Below are 24,144 nucleotides of genomic sequence, written 5' to 3' on the forward strand. Positions count from 1 at the left end.
CAGAGGGAGAGAGTTGGGGGGGGAGAGGGGGGATGGAGCTGTGGTCAGAGGATGAGAGTTAAGTGGGGTCCAAGCTGTCCCTGGAATACAAATGAGGCACAGCGGCTGACCCTACGTCAGGGAGTTGTCATGACAATTAAACAAAATAGTGCACATCAAATTTAGCTATTATAATTTCACCTTGGTAATTTCTCTCTTTGAAATGCATTTTTAAGAAAATAACATACTGAGAAAGCTAAGTTTGATTCACAAAGATGTTCGTTGTCTCATTGTTTATAATTACAAAAATTTAGAAACAACTTGGATAAATAAAGGGATTAATAGGTGTGGTTAAGAGGTCTATACATACATAAAAGTCCATTCAACTGTACACTTAAGGATAGTGTCCTTTATTGCATGTATATTATTATGTTATACTTCAATTAAAAATTAGGAAAGATATATACCTCAAAAGAAAAACAGAAGGGACATGGACACACACACTTAAATGTGAACAGTGGTTAACTGACAAGCTCGTGATCTTGACTTCCTTCTTTATATCTTTATGCAATGCTGCTTAGGGATTTTGCTGTAGTTATTTGTTGCTTATAAGGTCTACATAATAAAGTCTTAAGAAAAAGACAGTAAACCTCTATACGTATTGAGGGGAAATTGTGTTTATAAGCATTTGTAGCTAAACAGGGAAAAATAACCTATTCTATTAGAAGTCAGGATGACGACTGGACAGGGACCAGAAGGGAGGCTTCAGGGACAGGTCAGGCTCTGTTTATTAATGTGCTCGCTGATTACATAGGAGTGTTCAGTTTATAAAACTCATTGAGCTGTCCACTTACAAGTGCTTTTCTATGCGTGTTATACTTCAATTTAAATTTTTTTTAAGTATTTCTAGTAACAGAGGGAAATGTTTATGCTGTCATGTTAAACAGGAAAAAAAAAAAAAAAGAAATGTCATCTGCCACTCCTACATCAAACCTTCCCAAGTACAGCAAGATGTCCCTCTGTGAAAAAAAAAAAATTATTATCTAGCCAATAACATGGAAACTTGGCAATGGAAGGCATTCTGACTTAAGGTATATCTTGTATGCCTATTTTATATGAAAGATCCTTTCAGGGCTGGATACTCCCAGCTACCTCTGGTGTTCTCCTTGGACTCGGTGCCTAACACAGAACCTGGCAAATTATAACTGCTCAGTAAAGAGTGGCTGCATGAAATAATAATTGAATGCATGCAGGTGAGCTGGCCTACCTCTTCTCAGAAAATGAGAACTAGGGGCGCCTGGGTGGCTCAGTTGGTTAAGCGACTGCCTTCCGCTCAGGTCATGATCCTGGAGTCCCAGGATCGAGTCCCACGGGCTCCCTGCTCAGCGGGGAATCTGCTTCTCCCTCTGATCCTCCCCCCTCTCATGTGCTCTCTCTCTCTCTCTCTCTCATTCTCTCTCAAATAAATAAATAAAATCTTAAAAAAAATGAGAACTAAATATTTCATGTTGTGTTTTGTTTTTTCCCTTTTTGCCATGGCTGCTAGGAAGCTCAGTCCACTTAGAGAGTTTGATCCATCAGCTTCCAGGGAGCTTCTTCCCCTGGGCACTTGCAGACTGGCCTTCCTGGAACCACAAAATTGCCTTCCCATGGATGTTCAGAAGAAAAAGCTGCTTAAGTTGGGGCACACACAAGGTTCTCTGTGGCTCAGGAGTCTCAGGGAGGCTCCATCCCATCCACAGGAGCCTTTTCCTACTTCAGGTTCATTAGGAAGTGCTGGGAGAGACTCAAAAAGGCTTGGGAGGGGCTCAGAACCACCAGGAATTCTCAAGGACCAGGGAATCCTAGAAATTCTACAGCCTCCACCCTCTTGAATCCTCCCATGTTACAAATGGGGAAGATGCAGCCAGAGAATGGGAACATGCCCAAGGCCACAAAGCCACACTGGTGGGTCCCCTGAGGCCCTCAGATGTGTCATCTTCCTCCTCACCCAACAGGGACCAGGCTTTAATAAGGCTTTTCATGCATTTAATCCTTTCAACAGCCCTCTGAGGGATCACCTTTATTGTAAAGGTGAGAAAATGGAGATCAGAGAGGTCAAGTGACTTGTCTACAATCTCACAGCCAGTATATAGCAGTTCCACAATTTGAACCCAATCAGCCTGACTGTAAAGATTGCTGCGCTCCTGCTAAAGAAATGAGTGGTTTCGTTAAATGACATAAATTATTGAATTCCCAGTGAAATTTAGTATAGCAAAACAAAATCCATTTCTTCAAATGAGTTTATAAGCTTCCTTTTATCAGGCCAAGAAAAGGGCCTGAACTTCCTTGTCTCCCTTTTAGTCCCCATTGCCAGGAAGCGTGGAACCAAATGGAATACTCAAAACCCACATCATCACCAGCTAAGCTTCTCCACAGATTGCCCAGCCTCTGGGAGGCCCCAGCCATTCTCCTCCTGCCCTCCCCCTCGCTCAATCAGGCCTAGGCCCACCTCAGAGGCGTAGGAATCATTGTCTTCGGCTCGGTAAGCCCTGAAGTTCCGGCCGGGGTCGGGCTTGGAGTCCAAGTCACCACTGCGGAAGGGCTCTCGTATCCTGGGCTCCCATTCCGGCAGATCCCTGAAGTCAGGCGGCTGCACCCAGAGGCACAGGCAGAAGAGACCAAAGGTAACTATGGGGAGGGGCCCAGGGGGTGCCAGAAGCAGCCCCCACCCCAGGCCCTGGGCTCTAAAAGAGGCTCTGACCACCCATTTGAGGGCTGGGGCCTCAGAGGATTCAGCTCTGCAGCCCAGACCTGGGCCTACAACTACTCAGTGAGTCTCGTCGAAAGGATGAATGAGTAGCTAGGTGGTGAGTGAAAACCCTGATCCTGTGTATGTCTGTCTTGTGCACAAACCTTCTGAGCCAGCCTCAACGGTCCTACCACATGTGTGGCCTCAGCTCATTCCTACCTCAAGAAGAACCAAGGGGTAGACTTAACATGGGGGGGAGGGGTGTCTGCCTGCTTAAAAAAGCAAGATCAAGCCAGATCTGCAGGGCACAGATTAAAGAAATTACGGCACAACTACACTGTGTAGTTGCCGAAAAGAAAGAGCTAAATCTCTGTACACACAAGGAAAGACCCCTCCCATTGTTCTCCGGATGAAGATGCTCCCTACAACCCAGCTACCCTCCTTCCCTTTGTCCGCTGGCACGCCATGCTCCTTCCAGCTATGATGCCTTCTCATGGGCTGCTCCCTCTGCTTACAACACTCTTTCCCTGCTCATCTACCCTTCTGATCTCAGCTCAGATCAGATGACTTTCTTGACCCAGACACGAGGTCAAGTTGCTTGTTCACAGAACCAAGTGCCCTTCCCTGAGAGCCCTCATATCCGTTTGTCATTTCACATTCAGGGGCCTGATATTTTGATTAACATCTTTCCTCCCCGGAGGGCAGGAATCAGGTCTGGTTTTGCTCCAGCACCGAGCACAAAAAGCATACAAACAATACATACAGCAGTGTAAGCGCATGAACCACTAGACACGTTACACAAGAAAAATCAGTTGCGTGGTAACAGCAGGTATCACATAAAACAAGTTGAGTGAAAAACAAGTCCACGAGAGGCTATGTAGAGAAAGACTTCAAAGGGCATGCTGTGATGATGACATGGTCATGTTCTGGGTGGTGATGACACCAGCGTGCTCCCCTCGGGAAAACTCATTCAGCCGTATACTCGTGGGCTGTGTGCTTCTCTGTCCTATGTATGATTTGGTGAAAAGTTTCTAATGAGAAAGGTAACAAGGCCTGTGACTGGGACATCTTACCTGGAAGTCTGAGCCAAGGTCTTTGGCCAAAAGAATCTCCTTGGAGGGCCCCTGGGAGCCCAAGGCAGGCAGCGCTGGGAAGGGCTCTGGCTGCTCCTTGGCAGAGTTTCCGACCACAGCGTCTGCCTTCCGCGTAAAGGCATTGAGTTCCTGCTGGAGCATGCTCAGCCGCACCAGGATGGCATGGATGAGCTTGGTGTCCCTGGGACCCTCGCTGTTGTCAGGGGCCTCATGCAGCCGAAAGTCAGCACACTCATTGTCCAGGTACAGGCGGAGGCCGGCCGAGAAGCCGTTGGCGTCGGCCACCAGGACATCGATGGCCTTGCTGACCAGGGCGGCCTGCTCCCTCAGCCCAGGCAGTGCCTCGGCCTCCCTGGCTCTGCAGAGCCGGGCAGCGTGGGGGCCGTGGGGCTCGCCAAGAGCCGCGGGCACACACTGGGCAGAGTCCCCGGCCTCGGCGTCCGTCTCCAGCATGGGCCGCGTGCTCTGGCAGGAGGCAAGATCACAGCGCTGGAGGTTGGAGAGGAGCACCCGGTTCTCGTACTGCAGCTTCTTGACCTTGCCGCTGAGCTCGCCGATCTGCAGCTTGGCGGCCGTCAGCTCCTCCTGCGAGGGCTCGCTGAGCACGGAGCAGCTGTCCTCCGACAGCGTCACGTCCAGCTCGTGCTCCGAGCGGTACTTGGCCAGCTCGGTCAGCAGCAGCTTGTTCTGCTCCTCCAGCTCTGCCGAGGAGCGCCGGAGCAGCTCGGCCTCCTCCTCCACAAACTGCAGGTGTCGCCGCAGCTCCGCCAGGCTTTCCCCGCACTCGCCGCCCCCCAGCGCCGAGAAGGCCAGGCGTGCCTCCGCGCCGCCGCCGCCACCGTGATCCTTCATGTCGTCCATCTCCGCCCGCAGGCCTCGGTTTTCCACCTCCAGCTCCACGATGCGGCGGCTCAGCAGGTTGGCTTCCTCCTCCACCAGCTTCAGGTGCACCTTCAGCTCGGTCTCCCGGGAGTGGGGCGCATCAGCCAGCTCCTCGGCGGACAGGGCGCTGTCCAGATCGCCGTAGAGCGAGCGGTACTTGAGCAGCTCCTCTTTCATGCTGTCGTTCTCCTTGGCGAGCTTGGTGAGCTTCTTGCACATGAGGGCTGACTCCTCCTTTGCAAAGTGCAGCTGGCACTTCAGGTCTGCGCTGTCCTCCTGCAGCCCGATGGGCACGGGGACAGACAGGACCCACGAAGGTTAGCCACGCGGGGCTCAGAACTAGCCGCCGCGTTTTGGGGAGCACTAATTACGTGCTGGGGGACACAGGAATGAACCAGACAAGGGCCTGACTCTCGAGGAGCAGGGGAAGCAGAGAGGGAGACCTCCTTGACATTGCAGCAAAGCTGGAGCACCGCACAGCCTGGGGAATTCTGGAGGGCTTCCTGGAGTAGGCAACATCCTGCCAGGCAACTGCCGCTGCCACTGCTGCTACCCTTACTACTATAGTTTCCTCATCTGTAAAATGGGGCAATAACACTCCCTTCCTTATGGAGCCACGGGGAAGATTCAATGAGATAATGTAGGAAAAGTGCCGGGCACACTGACAATCCAGGACCACAAGAGGTTAACTGTACTCTATGACTGACCTGCGCTACATCTGTATATACCACTTTATCCATCTGCCAGTGTGAGAACCATGGGCTCAGGGCATCGTTTTGGGAAGTGAAATGAGCACTGAAGCCAAGAAAATGAAAAAGAGGAGGGCAGGGTTGAGGCTGAGGAGGGGTGGGCTTCCCAGGCCAGTTGGGAGTTAGGCCTCGCCCTTCAGATTCAAACTTGCCTGTGGGGGCCGTGGGGGCTGCCGGGAAATACCTGCACCGAAGGCTTCTTGTCTGTCTTCCCCAGGGAGCGGGTTCCTCTTTTCTTCAAGGAATGCTAGAAATTAAAAAACAAAAACACACAAAACTGAAAGCTCATGAGGGTGATGATGGGCATCAAAGAGTAGTCAAGGTGCCTAGGCTTCCACCAAGGGCCCCCTCCTTGCCCAGCCTAGCCCAGCCACGTCCAGGCTTTGACCAGCACCAACCCCTGAGCCAGAGGGGTCCTCAAGAATACCCAGCGGGCCAGAAGCACAGGAGGAGAGGACTCTGATCACACCTGCCCAGGATTCCCCCCCACCTCCCACCCCTACGTTATGATCCAGTTGGCCTGGGCCAAGACCCAGAAATCTGGGTTTCTGTTCTTCTGTGTCTTTCATTCATTCACCAAAGATTTCCTGAGTACCTATTATGTGCCAGGTGCGGCTAGGCATAGAGGACAGAGCAGTGACCAAGCCAGACAAGGTACCTGGGGAGGATGCTGTGGTGCTCCACCCAGATCCCTGCCTCCTCAGAACTGGGGGACCTGTTCCCCCAACTAAGACCTAAATGATCCCACGGGCTGAGGGCAGCCCCCTCCTTCCAGGTCATATGCCCTCCCTGGGGGGAGCCCACATACAATGACTGGTCCATGGCCTCCTGCCTCAACTCAGAACAACTCTAAAACAGCCATCCCAGCTCCAGAGCTCCCCATGGGATGGGCTGAGGCCATTGGTGTGAATGCTCTGAGGCTCCTTGGTGGCATTATTCCCAAAGGGACTCTTCCATAAGCAGGCAAATCTCCATTTCAGGGGAAATCCTGTCCTCATTTAATTTGGAATGCATACTAATAAACAAAATGCATATGGGTAAAACAGATCACAATTACACAGGAGGGACTGCTCAATTTTTCACAATTTAAATTGTAAGTTTTCATGTGAAACAACGCTATAATAATCATAATTCAAAAATCCAGAACTGATAAGGAAAGAAATTGATTTTTTTTTTAGAAATTGATACTTTTAATTAGATAAGCAAATTCTACATGGGGGAAAAGTACCCTACCCTAAGAAAGTAAAAGTATAAATGATTCTGGGGGAAAAATTTGCAATTTATTGCACTGACAAAGGGTTAATATCCTAAATACATAAAGAGCTTCATAAAATAGAAAACAAAAAGGCCAACAAACCTATATTAAAATGTGCTAGAGATATGAAAAACTGTTGACAGGAAAAGGAAGGTAAATAGTTTGTAACCATAGGATGATGTTCAACCCTATTCAAGAAGGAGAAATGCAAATTAAAACTACACCCAGATACCATTTCTCACCTATCAGATTGGCAAAAATCCAAACATCTGACAATACATTCTATTGGTGAAGCTATGGAGAAGCAGGAAAAGTCCTATACCACTGGGAAGAAAGCAAAATGGCACAAGCCCTATGGAGGGGAACTTGAGGAAATGTTAAAATAATTTTTACTAAAGTTTCTTGATGTTTAAAAAAGTCACTCAGGGGGCGCCTGGGTGGCTCGGTTGGTTAAGAGACAGACTCTTGATTTCAGCTCGGGTCATGATCTCAAGGTCATGGGATCGAGCTTCCCCCACATCCCGGGACCACAACACGCTCAGCAGGGAGTATGCTTGAGATTCTCTCTCTCCCTCTCCCTCTGCCCCTTTGCTCTAACAAATAAATAAAATCGGGTGCCTGGGTGGCTCAGTTCGTTGGGTGACTGCCTTCAGCTCAGGTCATGATCCTGGAGTCCCGGGATCGAGTCCCGCATTGGGCTCCCTGCTCAGCAGGGAGTCTGCTTGTCCCTCGGACCCTACCCCCTCTCATGCTCTCTCTATCTCATTCTCTCTCTCAAATAAATAAATAAAATCTTTTTAAAAAAAGCTTTAATAAATAAATAAAATCAATTTTTCAAAGATTTTATTTATTTATTTGACAGAGAGAGCGGCACTCAGAGGGAGAGTGAGAAGCAGTCTCCCTACTGATCAGGGAGTCTGACATGGGGATCGATCCCAGGACCTGGGATCGTGACCTGAGGTGAAGGCAGACGCTTAACCGACTGAGCCACTCAGGCGCCCCTTATATATTTTTAAAAATAAATTTTAAAAGTCATTCAGTTAGATGCGTGAGTCTATTGAACATTCCTTCCCGTGAGAGGGATGATTTATATTAGTGTATAAAACCACACTTAGGTGGCCTTTGACTTTTCAAGTTCAACAAGTATTTTTTGAGAATGCTCCCAGGTGTTCGAATACATCCTTCCCTAGCCCCCCACCTCTCATACCCATCCCTGAAGGTGAGAACCACCGACCTAATCCAAGCCCCCACTTTGCTGAAGGTGGGGAAGAAAGGTCCCACAGCAAATCCATAGCTGACCCGGGGCCAGTTCTTGACCAAGCTCTTGATATAGTTCCCAAGACTTGGGAAGGAGAAAATGTGCCTTCCTTGATGAGAGCCACAGTGGAGGGAGCACAATGGTTCTCAACCCCGGGCGCACATCAAAATCACCTGGGGGAAGTTAAACAAAAAAATGCTGATCCTCCAGGTTCCAGAGATTCTGCTATAATTGGTCCAGGGTCGGTCCCAGGCATCAGTATTTTTAAACAGCTTCCCAGGTTGATTCTATTGCGCAGCCCAGGCTCGAACCAGAGAGCCAGGGAAATGAACTCCAGCTGGGGTCTGAAGTATATCTTGGAGCCCAATCAAATCCTAAAGAGACCTTTTGAAATGCAAATGAGGCAGGAAGACAGAGGCTGATATTTCAGATGCTGGGTGCCAAGAGCGGGGAGCCAGTATTTGAGAAGGGTTGATCTGGGATCTTTCAAAATCGAGGAGGAGAAGGTAGGAAATGGGGTGACGCCACAAAACAGGTACCCCCCACAAACAGCCCCTCCCACAAATGGCGCCTGGGAAGGGGGTGCTCAGACGGATACCTGGGCATGGAGTGAGTGGTGAGGTGGGGGCTCTAGGGACAGCTGGTCAGGCTTGCAGATCCAGGGCGGCTTAGCACAAGCTGAGGGGGAAGGGTGGCCTCAGCTGGGAGCTGAACTCTGGCAACCCCACAACACTGAGTTTATGATCCTGGGTGAACCCCTTCCTCTCCCTACAAAATTGAGCCTCCAGGTGACCACAGCCTCTTCAAGCACTGCAGACTCCCTGGAGGGAGGAAATGAGGTGACAGGAAGGAGGCCAGCGCACTAAGAGGTCCCAGCCACCACATATAAAGGAATGAAATCATATAAAGTCTTTTTACAGGGCACCTGGGTGGCTCAGTTGGTTAAGCAACTGCCTTCGGCTCAGGTCATGATCCTGGAGTCCCGCATCGGGCTCCCTGCTCAGCAGGGAGTCTGCTTCTCCCTCTGACCCTCCCCTCCTCATGTATTCTCTCTCTCAAATAAATAAATAAAATCTTAAAAAAAAAAAAAAAAAGCCTTTTGACAAAGGACGGAGGGGAGTGAGATTTCCGGACATGGTGAAGTCTCTGAGACATCTTGGTAAGGAAAAGAAGGAACTCGCGCAACAAAACCCACAACCCAAATGTCCACCAACTGATAAATGGACAAACAAAATGTGGTATATCCACACAAGGGAATATCACTCAGCCACCGAAAAAAATGAGGTACTCATACTTGATACCACATGTGTGTATCTTGGAAAATGTTCATGCTAAGTGAAAGAAGCCAGTCACAAAAGGTCACACAATGTAGGATACCATTTACATAAAATGTCCGTAATAGGCAAATGCACAATGGCAGAACGTGGATTAGTGGTTGCCCAGGGGCTGGGCAAGGCCACGGAGTGGCTAGGGAGTGACTGTTGACGGGCTTGGGGTTTCTTGTTGGGGCGATGAAAATGTCCTGGACCGAGAAAGTGGTGAAGGTTGTACAACTCTGAATATTCTACAAAACCACCGAACTGTATACTTTAGAAAGACAAATTTTATCGCATGTGAATTATATCTCAATAAAGCTGTTATTAAAAAAAAAAACCGTAGAGGGCGCCTGGGTGGCTCAGTTGGTTAAGCGACTGCCTTCAGCTCAGGTCATGATCCTGGAGTCCTGGGATCGAGTCCCACATTGGGCTCCCTTCCCGGCAGGGAGTCCGCTTCTCTCTCTGACCCTCCCGCCTCTCATGTGCTCTCTCTCTCAAATAAATAAATAAAATCTTTAAAAAAAAAAAAAAAAACGTAGAGCATGTTACCATTTTTATAGAAATAAGGGGGCTGTGTGGGTGTGTGTGTGTGCATGCACACAGGCTGGGGAAGGTCTGAAGAATATATTATCAGGCTGTTTACAATGGGAATACAACAACCTTACACTTGGCCTACTTCTTCCCCCACATTTTTGGGGATTGGGGTGGGACATAGTTCTCCAGCTTTTTCTTTAAAATTTTTTTCATTACAAAATTTTCTAAAAATAACATACAAAAATATATTCTCACTATAAATCTACACAACGCTGACAAATCAGAAGCCCCCCACCCCCCCGCCCAGCCATTCTCCTCCCCAACCTGAGGGTGACCACAGCTGACAGCCAGCTGGAGCTCCTTCTCGACCTTTGGCTCTGTGTTTAAAATACTGAAATAGATGGGGCTCTTTTAGACTTTCTTTCCTTCCTATGTTTACTTGACTCTGTGATCTTTGATTTTTATAATAAGCACCTTAGGCAGAAGAAAACCGCAAACATCCAGCATTTTTAAAAAGTTTGTGTTCCTGCTACATTATTCTACATGTTACAGAAACCATGGATACAATATAATCCCATCTTTATTTTCTAAAAATACATAGAGAAATACACGCTGTGTGAACACAGAGAAAGGCCTAAAAAGATACAAACCAACTTGCTAACCATGGGTTAAGCTGAGTCAGGAGCAGAATTGAGGGAGGTGGTTAAGAGAGGCTTCCCTCTTCTTTTTTATGTAGGATTATTATTTCTGTTATTTTTTGGATAACACATTCACATTGTTCAAACTTCAAAACCACAAAAATGGGGGAAGGGGGGCCAACCGGGGGAAGGGGAGTGAGACACCTAGGCTTTCAGTTATGGAATGAACAGGTCTCAGGGATGAAAGGTACTGCATAAGGAATACAGTCAATGGTATTATAATACGGTTGCCTGGAGACAGATGGGAGCTACACTTACGGTGAGCACAGCACAATGTATAGGCTTGTTGAATCACTATGTCGTACACGTGAAACCAATGTCACGTTGTGTGTCAACTACACTTCAAAAAAAAAAAAAAAATCACAAAAAGGAATACAGTGAACCCAAGTCCCCAGTTTTCCTGCCCGAGACAAACCAATACACCTGGAGTCTGATATACGCATCCTTAGTGGTAGACTGGGCCTGCACTGATGTGCTTTTGTAGTGTTATTTTTGCTTCATTGAGCTTCTGTTAGGGGAAAAAAAATGCATATAGACCTATACATTTCAATATGTGTGTGCATATAAATAGAAAAATGTATTGGAAGTATACACCCCTCCCAAATAATAATTTGATAATTACTCAGAGTAAATTCCTCTGAAAACTGGATTACAGGTGAATTTTTCCTCTTTATCACTTACTTGTACTTTTTTTCTATCAGTCTTCCTCTATTAAGTATATATATATAACCTGTCGGGTGGAGGGGGAAAATCATAGTGAGATGTTTTTAATATACTTTCCCAAGACAAGTCACTGGAGGGCGCCTGGGTGGCTCAGTCGGTTAAGCGACTGCCTTCGGCTCAGGTCATGATCCTGGAGTCCCGGGATCGAGTCCCGCATCGGGCTCCCCACTCAGCGGGGAGTCTGCTTCTCCCTCCAACCCTCCCCCTTCTCATGTGCTATCTCTCATTCTCGCTCTCTCAAATAAATAAAAATCTTAAAAAAAAAAGTCACTGGACACCTTTCCAACCGGCAGAGAGGAAGCTCTGAGTGCCATGAACCTCCCTGGGAAGGGAGGGCAGTAGGCAGAGAAGAGGGGCCAGAGCAGCAAACGCTTTCAGGACCAGAGTTAACTCCAGTCTTTTCTGGTTGGAACTGACCGCCCGGCATTCTAGCTGGTGTCTGGGACCGCCCTGCCCTGCCCCCCCCCCATGTAAGCCATTTGGGCTCCCACACTACCCTTCAGCTCTGGAGGGAAAACAAGGCAGGCTCACAGAGCACAAAGACCTCCTCCCCTCTGCAGGATAGCAGCTGGCCAGGCAGCCTGGGGTGCTGCGGTGCCCCTCCAGGGAGCCAGGGCCTGTCAGAGCCCCTTGGTGGAGCCCCCAGGGGCAGATGTTCTCGCCCCAGGCCTCAGGAGAGTGGGAAGGAAGGGGCAGGGCAAGGCAGTCCCAGACACCAACAAGAATGCCAGTCGCTAAGTGCCGGACCCCAAGGGCACATTCTTTGGCCTGGCACACATCAGGGGCTTCCCTACCTACCAGCAACTCACAAGGCCACCTTTGAGCAGCCAGGGTGGCGCCTCTAAGCATCCTTGGTCTAACGGCTCCTAGCAGGAGCAGGAGCTATGTCCTCCCTTGTCCTTCCCTAGGAGACTGGTAGATCATGTCCCCCGCACATCCAGCCCACACAGAGAGGCTGTCTGAGCACAGCTCTGCAGGGATCCCCTGCGCTCAAACACCTTCCCTGCTTCCGTCCTGCCAGGAAACAAAGACCAACCTTCAAGGAATAAAATGAACCTGCTGCCAAAACAGCCTGGCAGATTCTCACCAAATATGGAGGGGATGTTTGAAAGGGTCTCACTGAAAACACAGACTATGCTGTGTGTGCAAAATTTACTCCAGAGGGGACCTGGGATGGGGGTGCATCTCAAAGACTGAGGCATTCTTCCTCCAGAGCAGCTGAAGCAGCTAGAGCCGAGTGGCTCCGGGCTAAGGGGAGACCATCTGGGGGGAGGAAGCAAAGCCTGGTTTAGACGTGAGCCCCAAATCAGAAGTCACTGGGGCACACACTGACAACTGCAGGCATGACTTGCGATGTAAATGCTCCTTCCATGGGCAAGCGGCAGTTTGACACGGACCACGCCTTGCTAAGCACTTCACCTGCTTGTCTCTGAGAAGCGGGGATTCGTATTCCCGTCTTATAAGTGAACAAACTGAGCCCTGGAACAGTTACACGATTTGCCCAGCAGCACAGTCATTGGCAAGTGAGCGGCAAGGCCAGCATTCAAACTCAGGCCCATGTGACTCCAAATTCGAGTTTCCCCTGTACCACACAAACCACAGCCCGGCTGCATCAGATGACACCACCAGCAGAACCAAGATTTGAACCTGGGTGATCTGATGCCAAGGTCGGCACCCTGCCTACCCCATCGGAGTGGGAATCAGGACAAGAAGCCCGTGCCAGAGACGGAGGGACTCACTCCCTGACGTGAGCAGCCCCTCTGGAGGTTCTGAAAACACAGCAGGGCCCTAGGGAGGTACCTGGATAGGGTGAGGAGGGAGGGGCAGCACCTAAGAGTCAGGGTGACTTTGGGAGATAGACAGAGAGCCCTGGGTTAGAATCCCATCTTCGTCTTTCCCCAGTCCCATCTCTATGCAGCAGTCCGCTCCCTGGTATACACCCAAGAGAACCGAACACAGACAAACATACAAAACCTGTATGCAAATGCACACAGCAGCATCACTCAGACTAGTCAGACAGTGGAAATCACCCAAATGTCCATCAACTGATGAGTGGACAAACAAAATGTCTATCCATACAATGGATTATTATTTGACCATTAAAAGGAATGAAGCACTAGGCTGCCTGGGTGGCTCAGTTGGTTAACTGTTTGCCTTCGGCTCAGGTCACGGTCCCAGGGTCCTGGGATCAAGTCCCACATCGGGCTCCCTGGGGAGCCTGCTTCTCCCTCTCCCTGCCGCTCGCTCGCTCTCTCTGACAAATAAATAAAATCTTTTCAAAAAATTAAGAAAAAAAAAGTAATGAGTACTGACACATGCTTCAACATATATGAACCTTGAAAACCTGATGCTGTGTGGAAGAAGCCAGTCACAAAAAAAATCACATATTGCAGGATTCCATTTGTATGAAATGTCCAGAATAGGCAAATCCACAGAGTGCAGATTAGCAGTTGCCAGGGGCTGGAGGGCAGGGGGAGTGGGGAGTGACTGCTAACAGGTACGGGGTTTCTTTCAGGGGCAATGGAAATAGTCTAGATTTAGATCATGGTGATGGACATACAAAACTATGACTATACTAAAAACCATTAAATTTGACATTTTAACATGGTGACTTTAATAGGATATGAATTATATCACAATTAAAATACTGTCGAGAAGCATACCACCTATAAAATGAGGATAACAACACCAGGCATGTTGGGAGGCTGTTGGTCTCACAGCACGAGGAGGTACACAAAATGCTTGGTGTGGTGCCTGGTACAGAGCCAGCACTCAGACTCAGCAGCTATATTCTAATACATCACGTCAACACTCGTGTTGGCTTTCTGCCTAAAACACAAGAACGGGGGAATGATACTGGACGAGGCGGAGGCTGGTGTTACGATTCTTGAATTGCAGCCCAGCTGCGCAACAGTACCACGGCAGAGGGCAGCTGGGCTGGCCACCCTCCCTTCTCTACAGTGAAGAGCGATCGCCATGGCAACCACATCAGCTCAGGCCAGGGGCTCCTGTTCCCAGCTGGGTGACAGGATCGCCACAGCAACCTGTCAGGATGGCAAAGGCAGATCTGGATGATGGGACTCGGGCAGCTCTGGGAGAACTGCTGAGGGACCCTCATCTCCATGGAAACTATGTCAGGAAGGAGGAGGGGGAGAAGGCACTCAGCAAAGAAACACAGGGCCACACCCCCTTGCCCGGATCCTGAGACACCAAGGGGCATGCCAGGGAGGGCCAGACCTGCCTTGCTGACATTGCCTTCCTAGGGGAAGTGAACTAGTGTTTCTTGAGCACCTACTGTGTGCCTGGCACCACAAAGGGCTCTTTACATGCTTGACTACTTTTCAAATTTCACAAATAATCCCCCCCACCCAAAACCACCTAACTACAGCATTCATTAAAAGAATACAAAGCAAAGTCATTTCTCCCAGGCTATTCCCACCATCTCTCACTCCTTAGTTCAGTGGATTTTCCTCCACACCTTTCCTATACATTTGCACATATACATGCCCCAAAACCAGTCTGTTCTGTATGCCTTTTCAAAATAATTAGTGGGATTGCACAATACATATGTATATATATGTGTGTGTCTGTATATATATATGTATGTATCTCTTTCTTTTCCTATTAGAGATCTGTCGGCATCAGTAGTTATATATCTACCTTATTCTTTTTTTTTAACTGTGCTAAAGTATACAAAACGTGAAATTTACCTTTTCTAGTCACTTTCAAGTATATATTTCAGTGGCATTAGGTGCACTCACTTTGTCAGGCAACCACTATTCATCTCTAGAACTTTTTTATTATCCTAAACTGAAACTCTATGCCCACTGAATACCAATTCCCCACTCCCTCCTCTCTCCAGCACCTGGCTACCTCTGCCCTGCTTTCTGTCTCTGTGAATTTGGACTACCCTAAGCATGTCCTATAAGTGGAACCACATACTACTGGTCCATTGGGGGCTGGCTTATTTCACTTAGCATCATGTCTTCAAGGTTGACCCACGGTGCAGCATGTGTCAGAATTTTATTCCTTCTCAAAGCTTACCAAGAGTCCACTGTGTGTGTGTATATATATATATACACACTGATGGATATTTGGGTTGCCTCTACCTTTTGCCTATTATGAATAATGCTGCTTGGAACAGAGGAGTACAAATATCTGTTCGTGTCCCTGCTTTCCATTCTTTGGGGCATAAATCCCAAAGTGGAACTCCTGGCTCATATAATAATTGCATGTTTAATTTGTTCAGGAATCGCCATACTACTTTATCCTTTTTAACTTCTTCATAGTCTTCTATGGTTACCCAATCTTATTGCTCGTCATAAACAACCTCGTGAGCTGGGTACTGTTATTATCCCGATGTCACAGATGGAGAAACGGAGACTTAGAGGGGGCACGGCTTCGGGATCTCAGCCACATCTCTGCCGAGAAAGGGGGGGTGAAGTCAGGCAAGCTGTCCCCCTCTGGGCCTCAGCTTCCTCTCTTTACAATAGAAACACACCGAGTTGGGGCACCTGGGTGGCTCAGTCAGTTAAGTGTCTGACTCTTAATTTGGGCTCGGGTCATAATCTCAGGGTCCTAAGACTGAGCTCTGCATGTGCTCAGTGAGGAGTCTGCTTCTCTCCCTGTCCTTCTGCCCCTCCCCCTGCTCATGCACTCTCTCTCTCTCAAATGAATAATCTTTAAAGAATAAAAACGAAATATGCTAAGCTTCAAGGCACTCTCTGAAAATGTCTCCCCTTTTCACTATCAAGGGCGGCAACAGTCCCCTGTGCTGTAGGCCAGGCCACAGAGGGGCAGGAGGCTGCCTGAGAGAGGGGGCCTCCCACCCAGCCCTGGAGCAGAGCAGAGCCCCACGGCAGCCCTTAGCAGCAAATGTCCCCTGTCTCTACACTGAGAAGCCGTTGGCACGTCACACCAACATGCCCAGGAGGAAGGGCAGCCGGACGACTGCTCTGGCTTCAGGGCTGTGGTGTCTCAGGCCTGGAACACTGGCATGCCTGCCCTCGGGGAAGGTGAGGAATGCCCTAGAACAACGTGCAATCTTAGGATACCCTCGTGAGCAGCCAGATAGCTGAGGTCCAGATGTGCCTCTGTGGTCAGAAGCCACCCGGGGCCGTCTGGAACACAGACCCCTGAATTCTGGAGGATTCCAGGCCCTAGGGGTCACCTAGGCTGATGGCTTTCAAGAGGCATTCTGCAGAGCCCATTGGGCCCTGTGTGACCTTGAGGACATCCCTCCTTCTCTCAGGGGCTGTTTCCTCATCCATAAAACGGGTATAATCACAACCTCACTGGGCCTTTATGGAAATTGTTGAGGTAAAGTGTCTAGCATGGTACCTAACACGCTGCATGCCCAGCACATAGCAGAAGGCAAGTGGAAGAACTCACATGAGCAAAGACAGGCTAGTGCCTGGGGGCCACATTCAGGAAGTGACTAACGTCCTAAAATCTGTGTCGAGAGGCTTGCCAGAGGCTCTGCCCCAGCACCGCCTTCACACCAAATGGCAGCCCCTAAAGCAGGTGCACACAAGTTATCCCAGCTAGTCCTCACAACACTCAGGGCATCACTGTCCCGTTCTGTAGGTGAGGAAACTGAGGCAGAGGGCCCGACCCCACACTGGGCACCACGGAATGCTTCCTTAGTTAATCCTCCCACGGTTGCGGTTCTTTGGTGGATGACTGTCTCCTTCACTGGCCTATGGGCTCCTTGAGGACAGGAACCCGTGTCTTCCACTCACCACTGTGTCCTCAGGGTTGGCACACAGAGTACACAGTGGTGCTCAGGAAATGTGTGCTGCGGGGATGAATGCGTGACGAAGACAGCTCTGCCAGGGACACATGACCGTGCAGACACAGAGGTTCAGAGCCCCCGGCGCACGCCCCCCTGCCCCAGCCTGGCCCTGCCTGGGACAGAAGGGCCCTCACCTCTCTCGGCCGTTCTAGCTCCGTCTGCAGCACCTGCTTGGCCAGCTCGGTCTCGATGAGCCGCTGCCGAAGCTCCTCATTCTCCTCCTCCAGCCGCGCCCGTTTCTTCTCCACGGCCTCAAGCTCCTTATGCAGCCGCACGGAGATGTCCTTAGAGACCTGAGCAAGGATGGGTGATGAGAGCAGGGAACCCCACCTGCCCCCCGCCTTGGCTGCAGAGCAACCCCCCAGCAGACCGTGTTTCTCACCACCCTCACTTAGCAGATGAGGAAACCAAGGCACAGAGAAGTCAGTAGAGGGTACGGGGTCACACAGCCAGGAAACAGCAGAAGCAAAACCCAAACCCAGGCACCCCGTGTTCCCAATGTCTACATCACAGTTCAGTCCCCAGGAAGCTGGAAAGGCCCTGCCTGTTCTTTGCAAGGCCTTTTCAATTATCCAGCGCAGTTGGTGTTTCCAATTCTCACAAGAGCCTGTGGCAGGGCCTGAAGCTCATTTTAAAGGGAGGGAAGTCAGCTGGAGTGGAAACCAGAGCAAGATGGGCAGCCCCAGAGCCATCTGAATCCCACTGCTGCCAGTGACCAGCACGGGATCCTGGGCAAACCATTTCCACACTCTGCCTCAGTCTCCTTAACTGCAAAATGGATGCAATAATAGCAGCAACCTCATGGGCCCTGCAGGAGGACCGAATCAGCTATGGCACAAAAAACTTGGGCCCTGGGCCAGCACAATGTGTGCTGGGGGAATGGTCATGCCAAAGCTCAGAGAGGGGCTTGACTTGCTGGAGGTCATGGTGTGACCATGAGGCTGGTTCCCAATTGTCTGGGCCATAGAACACGCTCTAAATGACAAAGGCTGGGCACGTGTCCAAGTCATCCGTACAGAAAGGAACTAACAGAGCTGCAAACGTCAATCCTGGTGCCAGGGCTCTGCAGCAAAGCACCCCATTTCCTCGAGGACACCCTGGGGGTCAAAGGCCAGGAAAGGGGAGCCTCTGGGGATGCGGAAGGCCCTTCTGAGCTGGTAAATCACAACTATCATTTGTTGACTACCTACCGTGTGCCAGATTCATTCACCCCAATTCTCTCTGAGGCTCACAGCCTAAGTGGCCTGACTCGGGGTCATGCCTAGCCAGGGGGAGCCGAGCTGGGGGGAGCCCCTGGGATTTGCCCGAGAGGCCAACGTGGTCAGCGGCTCTGGAGGGGTCCAAGGGCTTTGCCAGCAAGAGGTATGTGGGGGGCAGACAGCCCAACAGCCCATGCCTGCCAGTCTCGGAAATGGCCATGGCACCTCCTCCACGCCGGAAGGGAAGAGGGCCCTCCCTGGCTCTGCCCTCTGCCTGGGCCCAGGCCCAGCTCGGCATGGACCCATTGGCAGTATGAGAGGCAGGCCAGGAAAAACAACGGCCAGAAAGGGAATTCGGCGCTGCCTCCCCCACCGTCAGTTGCCCACTGCCGCTCTCTGCCCCTGAGGATCACCAAGGACAGCTGGAATCTATCCCCCGTCCACAAACCCCTCAATAGCAGAACAAGGACTTGGCAGGTGGGGAGAGCTAGACTGAATATGACTCCAGCGCTCTCTGTGTGGACACCCACAACAAGTTTATTGACACATTCGAAGTCTCGGTGTGGTCACTGGTAAGGTGGAGTAGAGACAGCCCACTCCCAGGGGCCGCTGTGAGGAACACATGATGTAGTCCCTGGGCTGGTAGCTGGAACATCAAGAAATACAACTTTTTAATGCACTGCCAGGATCACTGCTTCACCTCTGTGCACTGGTTTTACTGGACTGGGCCTCACTCTCGAGTTTGGGGTCAGGGATTTTGCTGGAAGTGTTCAGCCCCAGGTTCTTGGCTGTGATCTCCAGTTTGGGGCTATTAAGTCACCCAGAAAGTCCCTGCCCTGATCAATACTCCATTCATTCATTCATTTATTCATTCATCCTGTTGAGGCTGTGGGGGCAGGAGCGGTGGGGCACAGAGATGAAGGCCCTGCACCATGCCTGGGCTCCTTCACCTCCCTGTGTCCCAGCAGTAGGACATGGTCTGGCACATGCCAGTGCCCAGGAAATGCTGGTTGGAGAACAAACAAATCCAAGGTTCCAAAAAGGGAAAAGAGAGGGAGGTGAAGGAGTGAAAGCCTGAAATATGGGGAGCTGCACCTCTCCTAACTTGACAAGGGGGATGCTCCCCTCAACCAGCCACCCCACCCACTGTCCAGGGAGGGCTGTGTCCCTGACTCACGTGAGGGCTTCTCTCCTAACTGCGCTCCCACTTGGGGCCAGCTCCTCTCCATCTGAGGGGTTGCTCCATCCCTACCATGGCCTCAACCTGGCAGCCAACACTCCCCCACAAGAAGTCATGATCCGTGGATTCCTGGGTCCTCTTGGGTTCATAAATGACTCTATTGATTTCATCCCTCCCATGAGTCCCCAGGCTCCTTCCACCCCATTCTCCATAGGATCGCCTTCCCCATTTGTCCCCCACCCCCAAGGGTTGCTATGTCAAGAAAGCCCAACCCCAGGGAGCTTACAGGATTGCAGTGGGAACAAAAGAGCCCTTAATTTCAGATCCCACAGAACCCTCTGCCCCTGGTAGAGGAAGAGCATGGTAGCGTGGAGGGCAGGAGTCTGGTGGCCTCCACCCGTCCCTTCCTCTCTCTCAGTAGCCCTGGGTGCTCTTGCCTCTCATGGGATGACTTACAGAATCGGCTCTCACTTCCTGACACCACATGCCTTTCATCCCTCGAGAAGGGCTTTATTATTCCCATTCTGAGGTGCAGAAAGGAAAGGTCACTTGCCCAAGGGCACGTGGCTAGGAAGCTACAGAAACAAGGTCTGAAATCAGGTGGGTCAACTCTAGGGTCCTGCTCTCAATCTGACCCTGTTGTTGGCCCGAAGCCTAAAGACATTATGTTAATATCAGTACTAAAAGTATTAATAATAAGCCCAGCAGAGGGTTCATGGTGTCACATGCTCACAGGGCCCCACTTGCTTGTCTCGTTTCATCATCTTACGATCTTCCCAACTACTCCCAGGGTACGGGAGCTGAGATACTATGGGAGGTGAAGCGGCTGCAGCTTCCGGACACCAGGGCAAATCCCCAAAGCACAAACAATGCACTCAGCCATGAGGTCACTGTTTACAGCACTGAGGCCTGGCTCCTGCCAAATGCAACCAGCAGCCTCCAGGCCACGGCCCCCTCTCATCAAGGCCTCTCAGCTCACAGGCGTCCCTGTCACTGTCACTCTGAATCCTCAGGGAGGGGGAATGGGAGGTGGGGCCTGGGAATCTGCATTGTGGACAAGCCCTCCAGGGGATTCTTATCCACACAGGCAGGCTGAGATTCTGGCCTCCCCTTCCCTGCCCTTGCCCCAGCCACTTGCCCTTAACTAGTGCTTTCTAGGACCTTCTCCTGAACAGTAACACCACAACCAACATTTGCTCCTTTGCCGGGTGAACACCCCGTGCCAGATTTTGTGGCCAGCACTCTCTTTACTTGCGCCATTTCATTTTATCCTCGCAAAAATCTAGGTAGAATCTAGTTTTAATCTCCCTTTTCCACAAGGGGTGTGGAGCAGCTTTCCAAAAGGTCACACACCAAGCAAGTGGGAGAGCAGGTCTTTGCACCACCACCACCCTGCCCGCCTCATGAATGTTCCCACTGAGGCTCTGTGGGGCCTGCAGGCTGTGAGGACCACAGACAGTGAGAGAGCCAGGGGGGAGGGATACCAAGGTGTTATTCCTGGCGGCCTCACCAATAACCTGCCTGCTCGACAAAACCACTGGAACTGCAAAAGCCCTATAGATTTGGCTGCTCTCAGCCCCATATTTAACAGAAAGGGAAACTGAGGCCCCAAGAGGTGGCCCCATGCCAGTCCCGGGGGGGAGGGGGGCAAGGAGCTGGCAGAGCAAGTCAGAGAGTCCCCAGGGATACCCAGCTCTGAGGTCCCCTCTCCAGCTGGGCCCATCAAGCCCCCCCAGGAGACACCACAATTCTGAGAACCCCCAAAGTGACTGAGAACAAGTCCAGCACGTGGGGAGGAGTGTGGTGGCCAAAGGCATCCAGCCTGAGCCTGCAGGGATGAGCTCAGCGCTCCAGCTGCAGGGGCGGGGAGAAGAGGGGGAAGAAGGGGGCAAGGTGGACGCTGATTGGCTAGTTCAAATCCCAACAGAAGGGGCGGCTTCCCTGCTCCGGGAGCCGAGAGACCCCCTCCCACACGCACACCAGCTGCTCTGGCTCCTCCCGCGGAGGCGCTGGCTAGCCGGCCCAGGTGGTCCTCCCCGCCCAGCCCCCCAATCTCTCTAAGGCTGACTCTTTGGTGTCCCGGCCCCAAATCCCCAGCCACCCAGGCCCCAACTATGCTTCGTCTGAGCTTCCCTGGCTCTTCCCCACCCCACGCCCCGTCCATCCAGTGCCTGGAGTGTGACTATCTGTGCAAGCATTTATCCCGGGGGTTGCCGGTCAGGCAGCCTTGGCCTGGGAGGCACACTCTTTCTGAGCTCAGTTTCCTCCCCTGCACAACCGACCTGTAATCCCAACTGCGCACCCGCAGAAACAATGGGAAATGCGAGCCGGCCCGTGGCTGGCGGCAGTCAGGGTTTACCTCCCGACCCTTACGGAGAGCGCTCTCTCCCCGCCCCAGCCTTCCTCCTCCCCACTCCGGGCTCAGGCCCTCTTCTCCCTCAGACCTGGGTTCAGAAGCCACCCCTGCAGGAAGAGCCCCTAGGGCCCCCAGGCTGCACCCCCGCCCCCAGCTCCTACACCCCCTGCTCACACTGGGCTGAGTTCTGAGAGCCGGGGGCTGGACACACAGACAGGCAGGGGGTCGGCTCTTCCCGTAGGGCCCTCCTGCCAGCTTCCAGCCCACCAGCGGGGAGGGAGGCCAGGCCAGGCACAGGAGGCTGATAAGCCTGCACTGTAACCACTACACACTGAGTGTCATGTGACCTTGGACAGGTCCGTCCTTTCTCTGAGGCTCACTTTCCTCATCTAGAAAATGGGACTAGTAACAGCTAACATTTTTGAGGGTTTACAGTGACATCTTCCCTGTATTCTCTCTTCTAACCCTCAGAGAACCGTGCAAGGCAGGGGCTGCTGTGATACCCATTTTACAGATGAAGAAACTGAAACTTAGGTGACTTGCTCAAAATCTCAAAATTAGGGCACTTTGGAATCCAGATTTAAACCAGCCCTATCCAACTCCAGGCCTTCACTATGCTCCTTAGCACAATAAAGAAGCCTCCACAGGGGCGCCTGGGTGGCTCCAGCCCCCTTAAGCCTCCAACTCTTGAGCTCAGCTCAGCTCTTGATCTCAGGGTTGTGAGTTCAAGCCCTGCATTGGCCTACTTAAAAATAAGATAAAATAAAAAAATTTTTTAAAAACCCAAAGAACCCTCCCCAGACGGTGCAGGGACAACTCAGAGCCCAGCACATGGTTGATAGTCAGAGTGGCTGTTTTGAGTAGGATTCCTATTTATGATATTACCTTGGGGCACCCCTGTCAGTTCACCAGGGATCCCCACTTTACAGATGAGGAAGCTGAGGCCCAGAGAGGTGGAGTAACTTGCTCAAGGACACACAAGGAGTGAGCTGACCTGGGCTTGACCGGGGCTTGCGGGGGGAGGCCTGGTGCTTACCTTGACGTCCTGCTCCAGCCCACGGATGAGCTCCCCATCCACCTGGCCTGTCTGCGCGGCTCGGAGGCTGCGGCGCTCGGCCTTGCGCAGCCGGTACTGCAGGATGCGGCAGGTCTTGCTGGCCTGGTCCAGCTGCTGCCGTAGCTCCTGCAGCTGGTACACGTCCTCCTCCATGTAGACATCCCGCATCTCCAGCATCTCGGCCCGCAGCTCCTCGATCTCGTCCTGCAGGGGGACAGGGCGGTCAGGTCACCACCGGGCCCTGTGGCCGTGGCCTGAGGCTCTGAATGCAGGCCACACCCAACATTCTCCTAGGCTGAATAACAGCCCCCCAAAGACATCCATGTCATCGTTCTCAGAACCCGTGAATATGTTACCTTACGCGGCAAAAGGGACTTTGCGAAGGAGATTAAGTTAAGGATCCCGAGATTGGGAGACTTTCCTGTATTCTCTCTGGGCAGCCCAACGTAATGACATGGGTTCTTGTAAGAGGGAGGCAAGAGGATCAAAGTAGGATGATGTGACAGAGCAGAGGTCAGAAGGACACGCGCTGAAGATGGAGGAAGGGTCACAAAGTAGAGAATACAGGCCGCGTCCAGAAGCTGGAAAACGGAGTCGATCCTCCCCCAGAGCCCCGCCATGTGGCCTCACCAGCGTAGCCCTGCCAACACCTCAATTTTCAGACTTCTAACCTCCAGAATGCTAAGATAATAATCTGGGATTGTTTTAAGCCACTTGATTTGTGGTGATTTGTCGCAAGAGCAATAGGGAAACTAACTGCTCTGGGGAAGCAGGACAGGCTCATTGAACAAGCATTTACGGGCACCAACTCTGTGCCAGGCCCTGTGCCAAGCACGGGGGGTGGGAAGGGACAGTACTGACCAAGACTGATGGGGCCCCTTCTGTATCTTCTGCACGGAGCCCCAGATCTCACTAGGGAGACACATGATAAACCAACAAATTAAAAAATCCAAATAAATGGCAAGAAAAAAACCCCCACACCTAGGTAACATGCTACAGCCCTAGGGAAAGGCTGTGTCCCAGGACATGGTCAGGGTGGCCATCTCCAAAGAAGGGACATCTGAGCTGAGGGAAGAAGGAACAGCCGTGCAGACAGCCAGCCAGGGAGAGATGCCTCTAGGCAGAGGGTCCAGTGTGTGCAAAGGCTAATAGGCAGGACAGAGCCCAGTGTGTCGGAATACAGCAAGGTGGCCAGGGTAGCTAGAGGAGGGTGGGCTAAGGCCGGGGAAACAGATAGGGATCGGCCATCCAGGGCCTTAAAGGGCCAAGAAGAAGTTTGGGTTTGGGTTTTAAGTGGAGGATGTTGGGGGATGACCTCACTTCCTCAGGGCAGCTCCTG

General features: G+C 51.3%; 1 protein-coding gene across 4 annotated transcripts in view; it reads right to left on the reverse strand.

Annotated features, from left to right (window-relative positions):
* SOGA1 (suppressor of glucose, autophagy associated 1) overlaps window positions 1–24,144 on the reverse strand; it is a 68,889-nt gene that overhangs the window by 25,238 nt on the left and 19,507 nt on the right. For 3 of the 4 annotated variants that reach the window (XR_003524608.2, XM_027621588.2, XM_027621590.2), the window contains exons 2-6: window positions 22,785–23,009; window positions 17,148–17,306; window positions 5,620–5,682; window positions 3,784–4,962; window positions 2,471–2,611 (exon numbers count right to left, since the gene is read on the reverse strand). Coding sequence is in view for 3 of the 4 variants with exons in the window: in XM_027621588.2 (XP_027477389.2) it covers window positions 2,471–2,611; window positions 3,784–4,962; window positions 5,620–5,682; window positions 17,148–17,306; window positions 22,785–23,009 (1,767 nt within the window). In the remaining variant the exon portion in view is untranslated. The remainder of the gene's footprint in view (window positions 1–2,470; window positions 2,612–3,783; window positions 4,963–5,619; window positions 5,683–17,147; window positions 17,307–22,784; window positions 23,010–24,144) is intronic. The other variant, XM_027621589.2, reaches the window with a different exon arrangement.

This window comes from Zalophus californianus, chromosome 8 (genome assembly GCF_009762305.2).
Source record: "Zalophus californianus isolate mZalCal1 chromosome 8, mZalCal1.pri.v2, whole genome shotgun sequence".
In the NCBI taxonomy this organism is placed as follows: domain Eukaryota; kingdom Metazoa; phylum Chordata; class Mammalia; order Carnivora; family Otariidae; genus Zalophus; species Zalophus californianus.